Raw genomic sequence first — 19,688 nt, 5'->3', positions numbered from 1 at the left:
TCGAGGTAGGCAGGAGACATTTCGCACAAAGGTTAGAGATATTTTATTCGCTGAATACTATATTCAATACAAATTGGGAATGCATTTTGGGTTATTTTATTAAGAAATCGCTGACAAAGTATCCTAATTCCCGTGCTACAAGGAAATATGGTGGGAACGGCTGCGTATCAAAGTGCTGCAAACAATAGAGTAACTGCACATTGCTTTGTTTACCAGTTATACAGGCGCTACAAGAGTGCTACCGGGAGTCTTCCCCGTTTATAAATATCTCGGATTCTAATAGATTCTTTTGTCTTTTAACGGTTGAGGTTTCCGTCGGACCTCCGGAAGTAAACTGGTGGCCATGCGGCTTTAAGCAACAAAAAGGGCAGAACGGCGTAGAGAGTAACTGATATTCACTGATGATTCCCTTACTCAAGGCCATGAAAAGTTCTGAAATTTTTCGTCTTTTGGGAAAAAAGGATTTTTCAGTTATCATAAGCAGTTTTTTTAAAGCAGGTGTATGTACAGTACTACAGCACTGGACGGGGGGGGGGGGGGGGGGTTAGGGCCACTCCCCTTGTCTAGTACAGCCCATCCAAGTGAGCGCTGTACGCCTACTTCGTCGATTCTTGACTAAAGATGGCTGGGGGAATGAAATCGCCCTCACACAGTTAAAGAAAAGGGTCAGGCGTTCTCGCCTTGTTCGCCCGATCTGCTTACCTCGCGTAGGACAAGAGGTGGAGATTGGCACAAAATGCTACATGACCGGTAAGGGAGTGTTAATGAAAATATGTCAACTCAAGACACCTTAAAATTTAAAAGCCCCCCATCTATTTAAAGATAATTTAGCCTCTAAAGTTTTAGAACCCCCTTAATATCTCCCCTCCCTCCCCTCCCTCCCCTCTCCCCACCTTAAGGTGTCTAATTAGCACTCCCTTAAAGCGGCATTGTCATAGTTTACTTCCGAAGGGAGATCATTGGAGATTGTTACGTAATCAACAGGAAGTAATCTGGTGAAAATGCGGCTTCAAGTGCTGCGTCAAGACATTTAGTGGATATTTTGATAAAAGATATTGCAATGTCATATTTGCTGAATCTTTAACTAGATTTATTTTTGTAGAAAATCATGCAAGATTTTCTTTTAGAAACATTTTGCTGAAATCCATTGTCATCTCCTGTTCTTCTTAACGACGTCATTTGCGTTTACACCTTCCTAGAGGCTCAAGTCTTTGTAGAGATGAAGCAGTTGCGGTGCCACAGCGCCTTTCCGAAAAAAAAATAATAACGTCGAAAGACACAAGGTTGGGGGCTTGAAATCATATCACTATTAGGTGTGTGTGTGTTTGGAGGGGGGGGGAGGGGTCAGTGGGAGGGAGGCCAAAGTGTCCTTCACTACGGGTTTTCGTAGCAATTTGCATTAGGCGACCGGCGATGTTTTTTTTGTACAGAAGGGATGTGTACTGTCTATCGGAGGAATGGCAGCTAACTCTGCTGTGCTTGTACGCCATGGTGGATATTGTAGTCAGTAGTGGAAGGCTAAATGAATGGCGGAGCAACAAACAGTCGCAATCAGCGAATATGACGTCAAGTGGAGTTCGAACAAGGCCTTTTCACCTTCATCAATTTGGAGGCTATTTTTACCAGATGTAGTGCATAAGCTATGTTTCAGGTAAGTAGCTATCGTTTGGCGCAAGGGGGAGCGCAACTTTCACTTAAGGCGGGCTTCCATTAAAATTTTTGATCGCTCACGATCTTCCGATCGCTGATGAAATCAGTGATGCACAGGATCGCCGATAATTGTCCACGTTTGTTTCTATATTTGGCGTTCTTATTTACGCTTCAAATTTCTCTCTGTTCAATATAAAAAAAAATATCTTGAACGGAACAATATACACGCTTAAAAATCTTGTTTATTTCTATACACAATTTTATAACTGCCATTTAAGATTTTTTAAAGTTCTACAAAACTACATAATAACTTTTTTAAATCAAAATGACTCACACTTCTAAACAAAAGTTAATGACACCTATATCAAAATAACAAGAAGTTGGTAAAAATAACATTGTAAATGCAGGATTTTTTTGTTGAGCAAAACGGCCAAGTTAGTCGGTCTCTAGCCTGCGTAGCAAGCGCAACAAACTCGAAAGATGAGGAATAGATCCCGCGCGCCTGGAGAGAAGGATGGAGGGCAGAGTAGGGAAAGTCAGCGCTTGCAGCCGACCCCGTGTGGTTTTTGCCGTACGTTTTTTTTTTTTTTTGGCTTCCTCATCGTTTCCTCTTACTAGTGCACGCGCCTCGTCTCCGTCCCTCTTCTTTCCCAACCCTTTGGGCCTGCTTCGTAGGCTAGCCGATCCCAAAGTCACACGCGCCAAGGCCTCGGTCCCAGTCCCCTACTCGTTTTCCAACTGGTGAATGCAGCAATGTAAGGAAAATTAGTTGCGAGTGTTCAACTCTTGTTACTACTTCTTTGCACCGAGGGGGGAGGGGCGAGGCCAAGCCGTCCAGAGAAACGCGTCTGTCCAGCCAGAAGGCAAGACCCCCAAGATTGACACTACCTTGGCATTCCAACCCACAGGATAGCGATGCTTAGGGTCACGTGACGTGATGGCGTCTATGGCGGCGTCGACTACCATGTAGAAAGCAGTTGACGACATGTCTATGTATTTCCTTAACCCGGCGACATCTGGCGACGAAAGCAAAATAGAAAAAAGCAATCAGCAAATGATAGATGCTTGTAAATGGAAGATGGAAGAATTCTCGTGTCCATAAGTTCCATAAGTCAAGACAGTGTCCTTTTAACTAACCCCCCTCCCCCACCCCTCTTGAATTCTATTATTGATGAAGATCGATAAAATGTTACCTTCTTCCACGAATTTTTCACCATACTCTTTCTTCATCTCCAGGTCGAGTCCGTTCCACAGAGACATGTACTTCTTTGTGGCGATATTGTCCCAAAGCGGAGTCTTGAATGCTTGAGACTCGATGATACTAACCCGGACCCCCCAGGGGAGCATTTCGCGACGCAAAACATCCGAGAACGCTTCCACGCCATATTTGGTAATCGAGTACGGTGCAGTTAATTCGTTCGCGATTAAGCCTGGGAACAAGGTTCGATTACATGATTTGCTTAAACCAATGCAAAATCAATTGTACGAAAAGACAAGCCTGACATTGCGTGGGCCAGAAAAGATCAATTTCCTGCATTGATAGGGAAGCAAGGGAGGGGGGATGGACTAACGGATCCTTTCTGGAGTTTTCAAAGATGTCAACCTTATGTATAACAATCTGTTATTACTTCGATTTATTTTGAGCTTTTACAAAGCTTCTAAGATAAAAACACCCACCGACAATGCTCGAGACATTCACGACTCTGCCTCTTGCCATCTTGACGAGTGGAAGGAAAGTCTTGGTGACATCCACCAGGCCCCAAAGGTTCACATCTGCCATGCGCTTGTAGTCGTCAAGCGGGAACCACTCTAAGGGGGCGAGAGTCATGTATCCAGCGTTGTTATACACCGCCCACAGACCTGGGGTGATATTAGTGGAGTTTAGTAAAATAAACAACAATAACAACAACAACAAAAAACGGGGAACACAAGAGGGCGAACACAAGAGGGAGAAAGTCCCAGTGTTTTTATGGGTATAATATCATCAACAACAACAACAAAGTACGAAAAACATACACTTATTGAATAAATGAGAATGAGTGGGAACATTTCAACTTTTCATATTCAAGGAATAGATAAACAATTCTTTTTGAAGAACGGCATGTCACGCAATCCGCTTTTACGATATCTTGCATGTCACGTAATACACATTTATGATATCCTGCATGTCGCACAATACGCTTTGACGCTATCCTGCATGTCGCACAATACGCTTTTACGATATCCTGCATGTCACGCAATACGCTTTTACGATATCTTCCATGTCACGTTATACGCTTTTACGATATCCTGCATGTCGCACAATACGCTTTGACGATATCCAGCCTGTCACGAAATACGCTTTGACGATATCCTGCATGTCACGCAATACGCTTTTACGATATCCTGCATGTCACGTAATACGCATTTACGATATCCTGCATGTCGCACAATACGCTTTTACGATATCCTGCATGTCACACAATATGCTTTGACGCTATCCTTGATGTCACACAATACGCATTGACGCTATCCTGCATGTCACACAATACGCTTTGACGATATATTGCATGTAACACAATACGCTTTACGATATCCTGCATGTCATACAATATGCTTTTACGATATCCTGCATGTCACACAATACGCTTTGACGATATCCTTCATGTCACGCAATACGCTTTTACGATATCCTGCATGTCACGCAATACGCTTTTACGATATCTTGAATGTCACGTAATACGCTTTTACGATATCCTGCATGTCGCACAATACGCTTTGACGCTATCCTGCATGTCGCACAATACGCTTTTACGATATCCTGCATGTCACACAATTTCCTTTGCGGATATATGTATGTCACCCAATATGCTTTTACGATATCCTGCATGTCACGTAATACGCTTTAACGCTATCCTGCATGTCGCACAATACGCTTTGACGCTATCCTGCATGTCGCACAATACGCTTTTACGATATCCTTCATGTCACGCAATACGCTTTTACGATATCCTGCATGTCACGCAATACGCTTTTACGATATCTTGTATGTCACGTAATACGCTTTTACGATATCCTGCATGTCGCACAATACGCTTTGACGCTATCCTGCATGTCGCACAATACGCTTTAACGATATCCTGCATGTCACGCAATACGCTTTGACGATATCCTGCATGCCACACAATATGCTTTTACGATATCATGCATGTCACCCAATACGTTTTGACGATATATGTATGTCACCCAATATGCCTTTACGATATCTTGCATATCATACAATATGATTTTACGATATTCTGCATATCATACAATATGAATTTAGGGCTATATGATTTGCCATGAATTCAACTGTAAAGATGTAAACATCTCTATATATTTTTTTAGATTCATTGATACCAATTGTCTTGTAATACCTGTGTGCTATGACTCTGTCTGAGATCTAGTCTCTCTGACTCTGTCTGAGATCTATCTAGTTAGGAGTATGAACGGTTCAGCGACCATCAGATATTGATCTCGTAAGGTGATAACTGGGAACGAAAACAAGGTATTGTGAAATAATACATCCAAAATGATCTCAGCATTGAACATCAAATATCGAAAAACGGACGCTCAGATAAGGCAGGCGAGTGTTGCGTGTCTTGTAAAAAAGAATGTGTTTGTGTGTGGCGGTTGGGGCTGCATGTTACCATTAACATTAATCTACCAGACAATCACTTACACTCTTTCCAAATAGCCCCACCCACAATTCGAAAGAAGCCAATAATAGGAGGAAAAGGAAAACGTGATAATATTGAAATTATAAGTAATAATTTTAGTGATCCAAGTTACTCTACAGTACCAGGAGTCAATGCGAATTATTTTGTATACTGTATAATTAACACAACTTTCAGAGTGCCATTCTGTACCTGTTCCCGAAGGCAGCACACTCTTGACTTGCTCAAACGCTTCCGCGATCTGTTCATGGCTCGTGACGTCCATCAGCAGACCAACTGTACGTTTACTGCACGTCTGCTCTAGGTCCCGTTTGCCCTGCTGCGTCAAACACGCGCCAAACACATGGAAACCCATACCATCCAGGCGAATGGCTAGATCTCTACCGAGGCCCGAGTCGCAACCGGTGACTAGGACGTACTTGTTGTGGTAATCACCGACTCTACGGGTTGGGAGAAGGAATTTAAGGGATAGCCAGGAAACGAAAAGGACCGCGATTACTGCACCCGCGAGCTGAAGCGGGGTTAACTCGGATGCAAATGCAAGAACTCCTCGAAGAGCAGACATTTTTGGGAGAGTTTGAAGCAAATGCCCTCCTCCTTGCGAAAGACGAGACGTCTATGAGTTATATATAGACCTCGACTTTCGGTCCAACGGGTTCATCTGCTTGCGTGACGCCGTGACGAATTTGTTTTGTATTTTCCTTTACATTATCATAAAGCAACCCTCGAACCATGGCACCATGAAGTGGATATCCCCGGGTGGGATACTCCCTAAAAATTGGGAGTAGGGGTTACCGTCACAAAGAAAAAAAAAAAAACACATGTTGTTTTCTTACGGTCTACGAACGCGAGGTACCTTTTTTTCCCTAAAGTAGCGACCCTACAGTTTCGCCAAGTTTTCGATTTAAAAGCTGTGATAATATTATTTTCTGGTCTACACACAAGCCATGCGTTTGTGTAAATGCCAGGTCAGGATCCAAGCTAGTATTTTAGGTCGTCTAAATCAACACGTAGCGATAATTGAAAGGGATTTTTATATTAGTCAAATAAAGGCAGTGCGAATTGAAAGTGTATTGTCTCTGTCTTAGCTTTTTCAGGAACTTTTAAGCTGGTATTATGTGACCTTATCCCCGATACAATTTGAGAAAATCTAGGGTGCATATACAATTGCGTTTATAAGATTTTTTACATTTTGCGTTAAAAGTGATTAAATTTCGCGTTAAGATTACACTTTGCGTTAGTTATTGCATTTTGCGCCAGCGTTGTCAAGCCGTAGTGTTGGAACCTCAGCATCGGTTCATTTCATTGGGTACTTCAGTGCGGAACAGCTGTGTTTTATTTTGTCGGTTGATTCGTTGTTTATTTCCTGGTTGCTTTTGGGGAGCTTACTTGAATTTTTTTTCGGAAATTTTTTCATCTAATGGGCCCGTCCCTTATGATTTTCTTCAATTAGTATAAACCAACAAATGAGTTAAACGGACCGGCGGCTCATGTCTATGTTTGCTTTGGCGTCATAATGTGCGATAACTAATTCTTAGGCGGCTATTTTGCCAGCATGTATTTTAGAAGATGTCTACTAACCAAAAACGCAACCCTGCATTTCTTTCATAAAGAGTTAACTACAGCAGCACGAGGTCAGCGTAAGACCCTCAAATGCTTTAAGACATTATCCCCATCGCAAAAGCCACAGTGTTAATAAAAACTTATACCCAAATATTATACTTAATTAAAATAAAATGAAATAAAAAAGCCCGTGTCAAATAACAAAGCTATGTAGTCAAGCAAGACCTACGCCATCTGCTAGCCTTCTCACCAGGGTTTGTCAAGAGACGGATCATGTGACATTTTACGGCGGGTCGGGACAACGAACTATCCCCCAAAACAATATCGCCTTGAGAGAGAGAGAAAAAAAGAAGCTCGATCAAGCCATGATTAAAATGTACAGACAAAATTCTAGAGGGGAGCTTGGACCCAGAAAAACATGGAAAATATATATATATAATAATAATAAAGATAAATAAAAAATAGAAATCAAGCAGGGAAAAAAAAATCAGTTATCACCCCATTAGTTATGAAATGGTCGGTGCCCAAGAGGAAGTAAAATGAGAAGTGTAAACATGAAATATATATAATTTGTTTTAAGGAAATTAAGCTAGACACGCAACAGGATGATAGAAAGAATGGACCATCCCTTTTTTTAAAACATAAAAAATAAACCAAAAACAAAGCCCATCTTTTAGGAATATTGATAATTCTATTGAATATGGGACGACGCATACTTTAATGTTTGTGCTGTATCTTGTGCAACTGAGTGTAACCGACCCACCCGGAGCAATGGCATTAATATGACACAACACACGTCAACAATAGATAGAATGGGAAACGATTAATCTTTATTAATCTCGATTAAATTACACAACTAAGGACATCCAGTACAAGATGATTGTCGTCTGTTAGGATCTGATAATCATTTGCTCCCCAGACTTTTTAAAAGATGGCTATTTTACCCTGTATTCTTGCATTTGCAATCGAGTTTACCCCGCTTCAGCTCGCGGGTGCAGTAATCGCGGTCCTTTTCGTTGCTTGGCTATCCCTAAAACTTCTTCTCCCCACGCGCAGAGTCGGTGATTACCACAACAAGTACGTACTAGTCACCGGTTGCGACTCGGGCTTCGGTAGAGGTCTAGTCATTCGCCTGGATGGTATGGGTTTCCATGTGTTCGGCGCGTGTTTGACGCAGCAAGGCAAGCGGGACCTTGAGCAGACTTGTAGTAAACGTACTGTTGGTCTGCTGATGGACGTCACAAGTCATGAACAGATCGTGGAAGCGTTTGAGCAAGTCAAGAGAGTGCTGCCTTCGGGAACAGGTATAGATTATAGTTTTATACCATCGCTGCGCAGCAATTCACAAATCATGACTAAAAAAGTCAAATAAAAGACATTTTTTACGAGCTTAGAACCCTTTGCTCACGATTGCGTTTCCCGCAGAGATTCCGGACTAGATTGTGATGATATAGATACGAGTTTTTTTGTACGTTTTGCAGAGTTAACAGGCATATTCTTAAGGTTCCCCATTATCACACATTGGCATATTAATTATAAACCACTTGAAGGATACTTAATGATAAGTGTTAAATAGGTTAAAGTAAAGGTGTAAAAAAATGCGTATTAGGGACTTTAAGATGCAACAACGGCTACGGCTACTTTATATTCAGGAACTAACAAAAATTAACCGTAAACTTCTTTCTAGGATAGGAAACAGAAAAAAAAGTGAATTTATACTCCAACCGACCACGTACTCGCCGGACCGTAATACTTGGAATTTCACGTTGTGTTTTGGCGGAGAACGGTTGGAAATCTATCAGACAGAACGCATTTTCACTTGCAGCCTTTTAATTCTCAAATTATGTACTCTCAGCATCTTTGCTGTGCTCATGCTTTGTTCAGGATCCTGTATATATTTTATGCACACAAGAACTAACTAGATTCCTTGGATAACTTGATTAAGTAGATTCTAACGCAGAGCATAGCTCGCGATAGATAGATATACCTTTTTTCCGAGTATAATATTTTTTTTTTCTTATGTTACTTTTTTGAATTTACACTCGGAAAAAAATTATCGATTGTAACCTTTTGTTAAGTCCATTGTTCTGTACCGTCGCCGTACTCTTAGCTGAACTCGTATCTTAAAGTCCCTAATGCCCCATTTTAAGGCACTGGGAATGAGATTGTGTGCTGTGATTTATTCAAACAAGATTAATTTTTCGTTTCCTGGCCCATCTTCTACTAGCTTGTACAATATATTTTACCTACCGCAGGCCCGTAACTAGTGGGGTGCAGGGGGTGCGAACGCACCCCCCCCCTCCAAAAAAAAGTCCACTTTTGGTTCTCAATAGACGTGCTTTTTGTAGTCAAAACTAAAAATCATAAGCTAGATCACTCTGGTATGTAGCAAAATCCGACAATAAACGTCACGTGAAGATACTGCAAAGGCATGCTGCAAAAGCAGCCTTTTTGTTCTTTCGGAGATGGTTAGATTTTTATCAGATAACTTCCTCCCTCCCCCTCCCCCCGGAAAAATTAGGTCGAATTTTTCGGATTTCGCACCCCCCCCCCCCCCCCCCCCCCCCTGTACCTACCGATATAGTTTACTTACATTCCTAGAGCCCTTTGCTTTTTGGGTGCCCAGAGGGCTTAGCCGGCTAAAATATTTTTCTAACGCTATGATATTAAACTGGCAAGCTATGAACGCAAGTGAAGATATGTATGAAGTATCGAGAGGTATAAAATCAGTAACGAATTAGCGACAGAAGAGAGCAATAGATATTCTTATCTATTTTATCAGCCCGTTAATCTATGAACTTCTAACATAAGAGTGGGAACTGATTCTCCCTAATCATGTTATTGTTCAAGAGGATTCGGCTCTTTTCTTATTCAAACACTAATGGAGTTTAGACGGTGATGATGGTTGAATGGTTCTACGGGTTTTGTCTGTATGCTTATCCCTTTTGTTCCCTCCAAGGCGAAGCTTTATTACTATACCTGACTCTGCTTACGAATACTAAGCCACAGGCAATAAAGATATAATGCATCCGACTGGATAAGTTTCTTCATATCCCCATCTCGCCACTACACCATGTCACATGCTAATGTTTTCTTTTGTTGTACCCATTTCTCCCCCAGGTCTGTGGGCGGTGTATAACAACGCTGGATTCATGACTCTCGCCCCCTTGGAGTGGTTCCCGCTTGACGACTACAAGCGCATGGCAGATGTGAACCTTTGGGGCCTGGTGGATGTCACCAAGACTTTCCTTCCACTCGTCAAGATGGCAAGAGGGAGAGTCGTAAATGTATCGAGTATAGCCGGTGCGTTGTTATACTTTTCATAACCAAACGTCCCCCTGTTTCCGAATAACTAGAGGACTACCCGTGCCAGGGGCGTAGTCAGGATTTTAAACAGGACGGGGTCCAAGAGGCCCATATTTGTCATTTTTTTCCTGTATTTCAAGTAATGTCTGCTCATACATTTACTGTATTTCCCTGGCTACGCCCCTCTAAGTCCCGTGTAATCGGCGCTAGCATTGTCTGGAAAAGCTTATTACACTGCTGGCTTACTTGGCCTCGCCTCGATTATTCCTTGAAGACGATAGTAGGTTGGGCAAGTCAGCATTTTCTTTCTGCCACATGATCAATAGAGCGCTGTTTTGCCAGTGTGCTGGGAAGGCTTGTTTCGCCCAGTACGAATTGCTGGGCCATCAAAGGCAATTTCCCTTTCTACTCCCGTTTCACAGGTATCGTCGTTGTACCATCCATGGCTGCTTATTCTATCACCAAATATGGAGTAGAAGCTTTTTCCGATGCTTTGAGACGCGAGATGTCCCCATGGGGTGTCCGGGTCATTATAATAGAGCCCGGAGGGTTCAAGACTCCTCTTTGGGACGAACAGAAGATAGTCAAAAATTACAATGACCTATGGGAGAGGCTCAGCCATGAATTAAAAGAAGACTACGGTGAAACGTTTCGCGCTCGTGGTGAGTACATTAATGTGACCACCTAGTGAACGTCAATATGCATGTCACATTATCAGGCCGCAATTTCTAGTCTATATAATGTAGTCTTGAGAAGTAACAAGGCAATCAAAGCAATCATTTAGTGAAGATTGTGTGCAGTATCATTTGTCATGTGGTTCGGTCCCAGCAATGTTCTCTGTTTGTGCACATGGTTTTTGAGGTGCTTCGTCAAAATTCCCATTGCTTTGAGGTGAAAGGAGCTGGGACCGCCCTAGGAGCTTTGGCTTCTAAAAGTCTAAACAACAAACACTTAGTTAACGTGTATTGTTTTATTAACCGCTGGGACGATACTTCTACTGCTGTTGAGCTCGCCAACGCTATCAATAGTGCCTTTCTAAAGCAAATGGGGTCATTCGAGCCTCTTGTCGGGACACCACGCCAGTGTGGACCTTTCTCCCTTCACTGTCTCCGAGCCCGCCGTTTAAAGCGCTCTCAAGAAACTTAATCCGCGTAAGGCGGCCGGACCGGATAGCATACCCAACTGGCTACTACGTGATTATGCGGAGATCCTCGTTCAGCCGATAACTTACAGCGAACAAAAACTCCCGTCTTCGTGGAAACTCGCCGACGTGGTCCCCCTGCCTAAACAGAATCCTGTGGTCGATCCTTCTAAACATCTTCGTCCTATCTCACTTACTCCAGCTATGTCCAAGATCGCCGAGGAATTTGTCGTTGCTAACCATGTTGCACCAGCAGTACTTAGCATCATTGACCCCCTCCAATACGGGGGCATACCGAAGTCATCCACCCTTTACGCGCTGTTATCCATGTTACATCACTGGACTCGTGCTACTGATGGGACCGGAACCGCTGTTAGAGTCGTGCTATTCGACTATGGAAAAGCTTTCGATCTGATTGATACTAGTCCAAAAGATCCTTGGCCTGAACATTCCCGGGAGCGTGGCAAATTGGGTCATCAATTTCCTGAGTCATCGTAAACAACGTGTTAAACTATCAACTATCTGAATGGGGCACTGTCCCTGCCGGCGTCCCACAAGGAACAAAACTTGGTCCCTGGCTGTTTTTACTGATGATCAACAACTTGAATGTGGATTTCGAGGATGTTCTGGCCTGGAAGTACGTGGATGACAACCACCTCTGAAACTGTTCCAAGGGGCCTTTTGGGTAACGCCCAAGGCTCCGTTTCTGCCGTTGAAGACTCGTCGCGGGAGCATAAGATGCAACTCAATCCGGACAAGAGTAAAAAACTTACTATCGAACTTACTCATGTTTTCGCCCCTCTAACAATCGAGGGTAAAGAACTTCCAGTTGTAAATTCGGCCAAGATTCTAGGGTTGACCATCAGTAATGACCTTAAGTGGAACGATCATGTATTAGAATGTATCAAGAAAGCTAACAAGCGGCGTTTGTACTTCATTGTTTCATTAAGAAGGGCTCGTGTTCCCACTAAGGACATCATTGACTTTTATTGTTCGGCGATAAGACCAGTCCTAGAGTATTGCGCAGCTGTTTTTCATCATGCGCTTCCATCGTACCTTAGTGACGATATTGAGCGCGTACAAAAGCGAGACATGTCAATCATATATACACCGAATTTTTCTTATACTGATAGTCTAACAAACGCTGGACTCGTCAGCCTTAACGACAGACGGAACAATCTTTGTTGTAAATTGTTCGATTCCTATCATAGCTCGTAGTACTCTTTGCCTAGAAGTCGGCTAGAAAAGATACCCTACTAGGAGATATGATAAGGACAGCTGATTATCAAAGTACTGCAAACACTACAGTAACTGCGCATTGCTTTGTTCACCAGGTATAGAGGCGCTACAAGAGTACTACCGGGAGTCTTCCCCGTTTACTCATAAGGTGATAGACACGGCTGTAGATGCGCTCACATTACGGGACCCACAGCCTCGCTATCAGGTCAACCTACAGGCACTCAAGTGTGCCGCGCTCTCTGTACTTCCCACGAAGTTGGCAGACGCAATCTTAGTCAAGATGGAGAAGAGCAAAGTTATGCCAAGTGGCGTTGAGCAACAAAAAGGCAGAACGGCATAGAAAGTAACTGATATTCACTGATGACTTCCTCGCTCAATGCAATGAAAAGTTATGAGATTTTTTGTTTTTTGGGAAAAAAGGATTTTCAGTTATCATGAGCAACTTTTATAAAGCAGGTGTATGTGCAGAACTTCGGAAGGAGAGAGGGGGCACTCCTCTTTTGTGATGCAATGTGGGGACATCGCTAGTGGTTATCAAAATCGAGATGGTATTTCGCGGTATATTGGACAACGGAACTTTGTTAAACATTTTTAACATTTCCCAATATCGTTGCACAAAGGTACGTGGGCTCTTGGAACATGATTGAACATCGTTGAAAGTTGTAAAGGTTTTTTTGCGCGTGTTTCGGCGGAAGCAGCCCTCGATGATATTTATCGGGTGTTCAAACTTGAAACGTCAAGACATTGGCAGTACAAAATGTGGCATCAGCATTGCAGAGGAGGTGACGCAATATTCATGAACAAAAACCAACTTTTACAGGCATTTATGTTCCTTTTGCAATTTAATAGAAACATTTAAGCTCGTATTACGAAAACATTTGCTTGAGTCGATCAACATTTTCTGTTAAACATCTTATAAAATTTCTGACACTAAAAGGTATCTTTATGAACTTCAAAAATACATATTGTATCTTCTACCTCTTTTGACTGGTTTTGGTGAAATGTTTCTAACCAGTTATAACTTAGGAAACTCCCTTTCTGTAAAAAGGGGCTATATTCTAATAAAGAATTTACGGCGTTATTCATTAACAGGCATCTTGTTTTAAATTTTAATAAACTTCCGTCCACCGTAAGTAATTTGCCAACTCAAAGTCGCTCGTTATTTATGAAGGTTTTCCGTAGATGCCTCAGTGTCCCCTTTATAACCAAGCTCCTGCTCTGACCCAAACATTGCCTCAGCAGCCAAGGACCCTTTGGGCGTGGCATCTGAATCCTGAAGGGATAATTTTCGCTTCGGCGTCTTCTCCCCCTCGTCCTCCTCATACTCCTCGCCTTCACTCTCCGTGTCGGAGTTCACAGGCGTCCCATGGGTATCATTCTGGGACCTCAGTGTTTCTGTATCCGTGCCGCCCTCTGCCGTGTCATATTCAAGCGAGGTCGTGCTACTCTCGATGTTATTGCGTGCTGTTTGGTAACTCGTCGAGTCCGTGTCTGACCCAGGCTCCTCCAAAGCACTAGCAAATGACTCGCTGTCACTTTCTTCACTCTCCTCCTCACTTTCTTCTTCACTATATTCCTCGCTTTCTTCTTCACTCTCTTCCTCGGATCCGGAAATCACGACTTGCGGACCCGGAGTGCTCTCAGCTTCCACAACAGTAGCGTCAACACTGTCTTCTTTCAAACTGCTATTAGACTCGACTACAGCTTCCCCCTCTTCCCTTGCAGCCAGCGTTTCTGGAGCTGAAGCAACTGAGTCAGCTTGTTCGGCAACGACAACTAAAGGTGGGGCACCTTTATACTGAGGTAAAGCGATGTCGCCTGTGTCATGCTCTTGGTCACGCTCTGTCGTCTCGCTAGTTGCGTTACGTACCGTTACTGTAACGGGTAACGTCTTCACTTTTACCTGCTGCTGAAAGGAAGACGTGAAGGTCTCAAGCTCATCATCCTCGTCGAGATCCGTAACCCCATTCTCTTTCTTCTGCCCGTCCACAGCCTTTTGGCCGTCGTCCTCCTTAGCGTTAAGATCTTGAGCTTCAGGCATACCCTCTTGTTGGTTCGTCTGCGAAATGTCTTCGGTTTCCTCTGCCGGATTTGTCTCAAGTTCAAAGGCTCTACTCACCTTTAGTTTAATCATCTCTTCCACCTCGGGTTTTAACGGTGGTTTTTCTGGAGACCTTTTCGTATCAGAGCGCTCGCTACTGCCGAACAAGTAAGTCTTAGCTGCAAGACCATCTTCCCTCTTCTTACCCTGTAGGCCAGCAAGGAACTCCAGCGGCTCGTTATTTAGCTGCTCTGCCGCTTCAGGTGCTACTTGCCCCTGCTCAAACACCTCATCGTGCTCAGTTATCCCCAATTCAGAGGATGTTCTACTCTTCTTGGAGGGCGAGGTGCCTACATAGTCCTGGGATACGCGTTTAACAAGTGCTGTTTTCACTGGAGAGAATTCCTTGGGTGAGACTGGCTTGGTGACGTGAAAGGCTACAGTCTTATCAGTGTTGGACTCGCTTGGAGCCCGTGAAGTCGCAACATCTTCCGGTCGACTGTCAGTGACATCTGCAGCCTCCATTTTGACAGCGACTTCATCTTTTACTAGAAAAAAAAAAGCAAAGAACATTAGATGTAAGCACGGCTGACTGTTGCTCCCTCAACTCTCGGGGGTCAAGTGGAACTTTTAATGCTAGTACTTAACTTAAGCACACAAGGGTAATTTCCACAGAAAATGTGCCTCTAATCGATCATCGTACCATGAGTTCCACAGTACCTGTGTACAAGTTGAAGTGGGCTTCTCATATTACCTGCATTCTCAGCAGGGGCGTTATCAGGAGTTGAGGGCGGATATTTCACATCACTTGTGGCGAATCCCCCTTTGATCATCTCTTGGTTGATATAAATGTCCTGGTCACATAAATACATTGACATTACCCAACATCAACATCTCAACATAAGATGCTATTATATTGTGAAAATATATACACCTATTTCAACAGTCTGACAATAAGAGAATGGAAAATGGAACATAGTTTGTCCAATAATGTGTTCTTGTATTAAAAATGCGTTCATTCATTACAAGGGACTCACTACAAACTTTAATTAGCCCCACTGAATGTTATTAACATGTACAAGACTTGTTTTCCCTAACCAGTGTTGTTTGTCATTTATTTGTTTTTAGTCAACCGGTGTATAATAGGTTGTAATGAAGCATTCTACAGTACATACTAGATCAAAATGATCTAATTTTGGCATGCAAATATTATATACTGTAACAGTATGACTGTTGTTGACACCACATATTATTCTGTATGATGTTGATTATGAAGCTGTTAATCATGAAGCTGTCATATGTTTGCCAAGCAAACATTGTGTTCGCCAATTGTCCTTGAAGTTTACTCTTACCTTGTCTGTGGTAGTGTTGTACACGTCCAAGCAGGGAGTGGCACCACAATACCTGACTGCCTTGGTCATAATGACCTGCCAGTCTGGATAATGTGTGAGCTGCTTAAAAACATCAATGGCCTCCTTGCTCCACTCTCCATCTACACAAAAGTATTATTTGGGTCATGTTAGCAAAGAAGAATGTCGTTCATCAACTTCAATTGAAAATAATTACAGTAATATAACACTTTGGAAGCAACAAACATCCACCATTGAAGTCTGATAATTGATTAACAACATTCTATTGAAAGTATCTTTGCTTTTCACTTAATTAAGTCTTTTTAAAGCCAAATGACAAACAATAAAAACAACAACAACAAATAAAAGAAAAAAATGACTCCCTCATTGAAAGATAACCAAACAGAAATTGTGTGATGTGCATAAGTCAAAAAGATGGCAAATTACTGTGCAAGAGTCACAGCTTTTGATTGACAAAAATGTCATGACTTGGCAGATTCCTTGATGCTCTTTTTAGCCATGCTGCTATTTTTAATATTCTAAATCTGTCACTTGGCTAGCAGGCAAGTACAAACATTGTATTATGTGATCAACTCACTTTTACTTGCCACAACTTACCTTTTGGCTTGACATTTGCAAGGTAACACTCAACAGCTTGGAATGGAAGCCATGTTTGCTCCTCCCTAGAAGAATCAATATTGTCAAAATGTTTTTACTAAAAAAATAGGATTCTGTAGAACTGCAGCTCTAAGCAACCTATTGAAAAAGACCATGTACCAGAAGAATTTCAATAATTGTACGTAGTTTTATGGTATACTTTAGCTTAAGATATACTGTACATTATGTCTTGAAATTAAAATCATTGTTTGCATCACCTTGAAAATAATACAGGACTGCCATAAGAGCTAAAATTGTCATGGAAAGGTATCCAGAAAACGATTGCCTCTTGGAGAACTCGAAATCAAATTTGACAGCTTCCAATAAGGCCACTTTAATAGAGATACATGACAAATGATATGTTAAAAAGTACTGTAAGAAAAAATACTGTAAGAACAACAAGGGAACAAAAGGGCAAACAGTTTTTGACCCCTATTGATGGAAACTCTTCAAACTTCTATTGGCATTTTTTATAAAACCTTGGATGTGTCTATAGTTTGCAGTACCTGAGCTTACGCATCCTGTATTTTGGCACAGTTCCAACATCTCCATAGTCCACATAAAACACCTCAACAGTGCCATCATTGTTATCCTTGGTGACCTTGGCCCTGTACCAGGACTCATCTTGTGGGAATGGTGCACAGTACACTTCACCAACCTAAAACAGCAAAGAGGAATAAGTATTTTAGCTTTAGATAATGCATTATTGATCCAGGGCCCCCTTAACAGTCAGATTTAATAAGAAATGTAAGAAGTTAAACTCCATTAATTTCAGCCCTGTCATATTGCCAACAATGGTGCCCTTCTTTCTATCAGACCATAATTTTAAAAACAAAAACACTTGGGCACATCTGTCAAACACTACTGCCAGGGCTTTAGATTGTTGCATAGATTTATTTACTACAACATACCTTCACAGACTGAACAATACTGTCAGCACTACCAGTGCTAGCCTCCTCAGTCAAGTCAGACACCAACTTATCCAGCTCCTGGGCTCCATGGCCCTTCACCAGCTGCACCCAAAAGTGACCAGGTGTGTCCACGGCAGAGACGAAAACCTCTACATAGTCACTGACAACTGGAAACTGGACTGCTGGAGAGCTAGCTGCTAAGGGGTCTGGAAAGAAACAATACATATTTGATTCTTGAATCAGTGAATTGGCTAGTGAATTTGATGTCAATCAGATAAACTGTTTTTCTTACTGGCTTTTTTCCTAACACTGTCAAGATAGTAATGTTGCACTGTTGAAAAGCCACTCCTTTGTCAGGGGACCTTCCAGGATTTCCAAAAAGAGGGAGGGGGGGGGAGAGGCATGGATTTCATGGGTTTCCATCCACAATTAAATTCGGATACCTTATCGAGGATATTTGAGCTGATGAAAAAACAGTGAGTGCTTTTTGTGATGTTGTATTGTGCAGGAGTGTAATATTATATGGCATGACTGGCCTTTTTTTAAGAGAAATTGATGGGTTTAGAGAATTACTGTATTATCACTGTGGGTGTGTACCTTTAGCTAATGAAGGTGTTGCAGCCACCGGCACGACAGGATGAACAGCAGGCATGCGCTTTCTGGCCATCGCTGCATTGTGCTCAGCTATTGTCTCATCCAGTAAACCCTTGGCATTTGCAATCTGATCAACTGTGCCTGTTACTGTGCACTTGCGGGGAACATCTGGCCGTATCTCACTTCTGTCTACGACGATCCTAGCACCTTGAGTGATATTTACACGGTAGAATATTACAACTACAGTAAAATATAGATAGAAGAACAAACCCCCCGTGGCCCTTCTCGTTTCTACCGCTATGAATTTCAAATTGTAATTGGGTAGATTTTTCTGCTTTTTGATACATTTTCACGCATGGTTGTCAAACCAGCTTATTGACAGGATCATTTAAAATATATAATTAAGTAAGGTATGGTACCTATTATTGGACACTTTAGATTTACGCTAAAATATTCCGCGTACAAAACACAATTGAGTCTTAGGTTTTACAGCAAGAAATCCCGAAATGTCTACGGAAACAGATGCCAAATGCATCCTGTGAGATCAACAACAAAATGGTGGATTCGCCGAGCCACTTTCATCACGATCAGTAAATCTTGGACTTTTTTACAGCTTCTTTTCGTCCTCGTGTACAGTATTCAAGTCAAAGAGAGGATTTCAATCGCCATTTTGCGGTGCGTGAGAGAAAATTGTAATAATTACAATAAACACTCGTAAAAATCTTCGGAAAACATGTTTTCTGAATGTTGTTTCTTCGACTCGATGGGTCATTTTTCGGCGTGTTTTCCTTTTTTTTCGATTTTGATTTTGAGTGTCCGATAATAGGGCACTGTCCCATAATATAAGCTTACAGTAATTGGTATCACAACAAAATAAGTAATAACACTTACCGGATACTTGACAAAGGTGCCTTATTGTTGCTCCTCCTCTACCTATAATCTTGCCGCAGGCTGCCTGTGGTATCAGGTACTCCTCTGTCAGTTGTCTCGGTTGTTCAGCGACAATCTTTTTGATTATCAACTCGGCTTTACGTGCCTTTTCTCTTTCACCTTTGATCACGATAGTCCTCTCACTTGGCGTTCTGTTCGCGCCGAAATCTTTCTCCTTCGGCTCATCGTCGTCTTTAAAATTGATATAAGTACCTGTTTCTTTCTGTATTTTCTTTATATTTGCTCCACCACGTCCAATAATAACACCCGACACAGATGCAGGGACTTTCAGTTCGAGAGATGTCTCAAAAACGGTGGCCACCGAGGTTTGTTCCGTCTCCTCTTCATCATCTTCCTCTTCATATTCGCGCAGTCCTTGCCTTCGCTTGTACCATAAAAACAACAAAAAGGCAACTGTAGGAACACCGATCGCTATTGCAAGACGCTGTTCTGGAGAAAGTATCGGCATTTCGGCACTTTTTTGTGCGTCGGAACGGCTGCTTTTATCCAAAATACGCCAGCATGCTCGATAGAGGTTGAGTAACCACGCATTACTTCGCAGCGATAGAGTCTGGATATGAGTACGTCACGCCATTCACAAATTACGTTGCG

The 19,688-nt window shown here is 42.3% G+C and overlaps 3 protein-coding genes across 3 annotated transcripts; 1 reads left to right on the top strand and 2 right to left on the bottom strand.

The window, feature by feature from the left end:
• Positions 1-1,874: 1,874 nt before the first annotated feature.
• On the bottom strand, positions 1,875-5,979 carry LOC5506508 (retinol dehydrogenase 7). The gene is made up of 4 exons (XM_032374901.2): positions 5,538-5,979; positions 3,328-3,510; positions 2,844-3,080; positions 1,875-2,666 (listed from the first exon to the last, which is right to left on the bottom strand). The coding sequence occupies exons 1-4, from the start codon at positions 5,908-5,910 to the stop codon at positions 2,443-2,445; spliced, it is 1,017 nt and encodes a 338-aa protein (XP_032230792.2). The 5' UTR covers positions 5,911-5,979; the 3' UTR covers positions 1,875-2,442.
• Positions 5,980-7,661: 1,682 nt separating this feature from the next.
• LOC5506504 (retinol dehydrogenase 7) lies at positions 7,662-13,683 on the top strand. Its single transcript, XM_001627148.3, has 4 exons — positions 7,662-8,212; positions 10,029-10,211; positions 10,637-10,876; positions 12,690-13,683. Exons 1-4 carry the CDS (start codon positions 7,840-7,842, stop codon positions 12,932-12,934), a joined length of 1,041 nt encoding a protein of 346 aa, XP_001627198.2. The 5' UTR covers positions 7,662-7,839; the 3' UTR covers positions 12,935-13,683.
• LOC5506505 (tudor domain-containing 6-like) lies at positions 13,418-19,571 on the bottom strand. Its single transcript, XM_032374899.2, has 8 exons — positions 19,038-19,571; positions 18,150-18,353; positions 17,553-17,758; positions 17,148-17,299; positions 16,603-16,667; positions 15,988-16,127; positions 15,390-15,489; positions 13,418-15,183 (listed from the first exon to the last, which is right to left on the bottom strand). Exons 1-8 carry the CDS (start codon positions 19,543-19,545, stop codon positions 13,754-13,756), a joined length of 2,805 nt encoding a protein of 934 aa, XP_032230790.1. The 5' UTR covers positions 19,546-19,571; the 3' UTR covers positions 13,418-13,753.
• Positions 19,572-19,688: the final 117 nt, after the last annotated feature.

Source organism: Nematostella vectensis, chromosome 3 (genome assembly GCF_932526225.1).
Source record: "Nematostella vectensis chromosome 3, jaNemVect1.1, whole genome shotgun sequence".
Classification (NCBI taxonomy): Eukaryota; Metazoa; Cnidaria; class Anthozoa; order Actiniaria; family Edwardsiidae; genus Nematostella; species Nematostella vectensis.
This window is presented reverse-complemented; position numbering and strand designations above follow the sequence as displayed.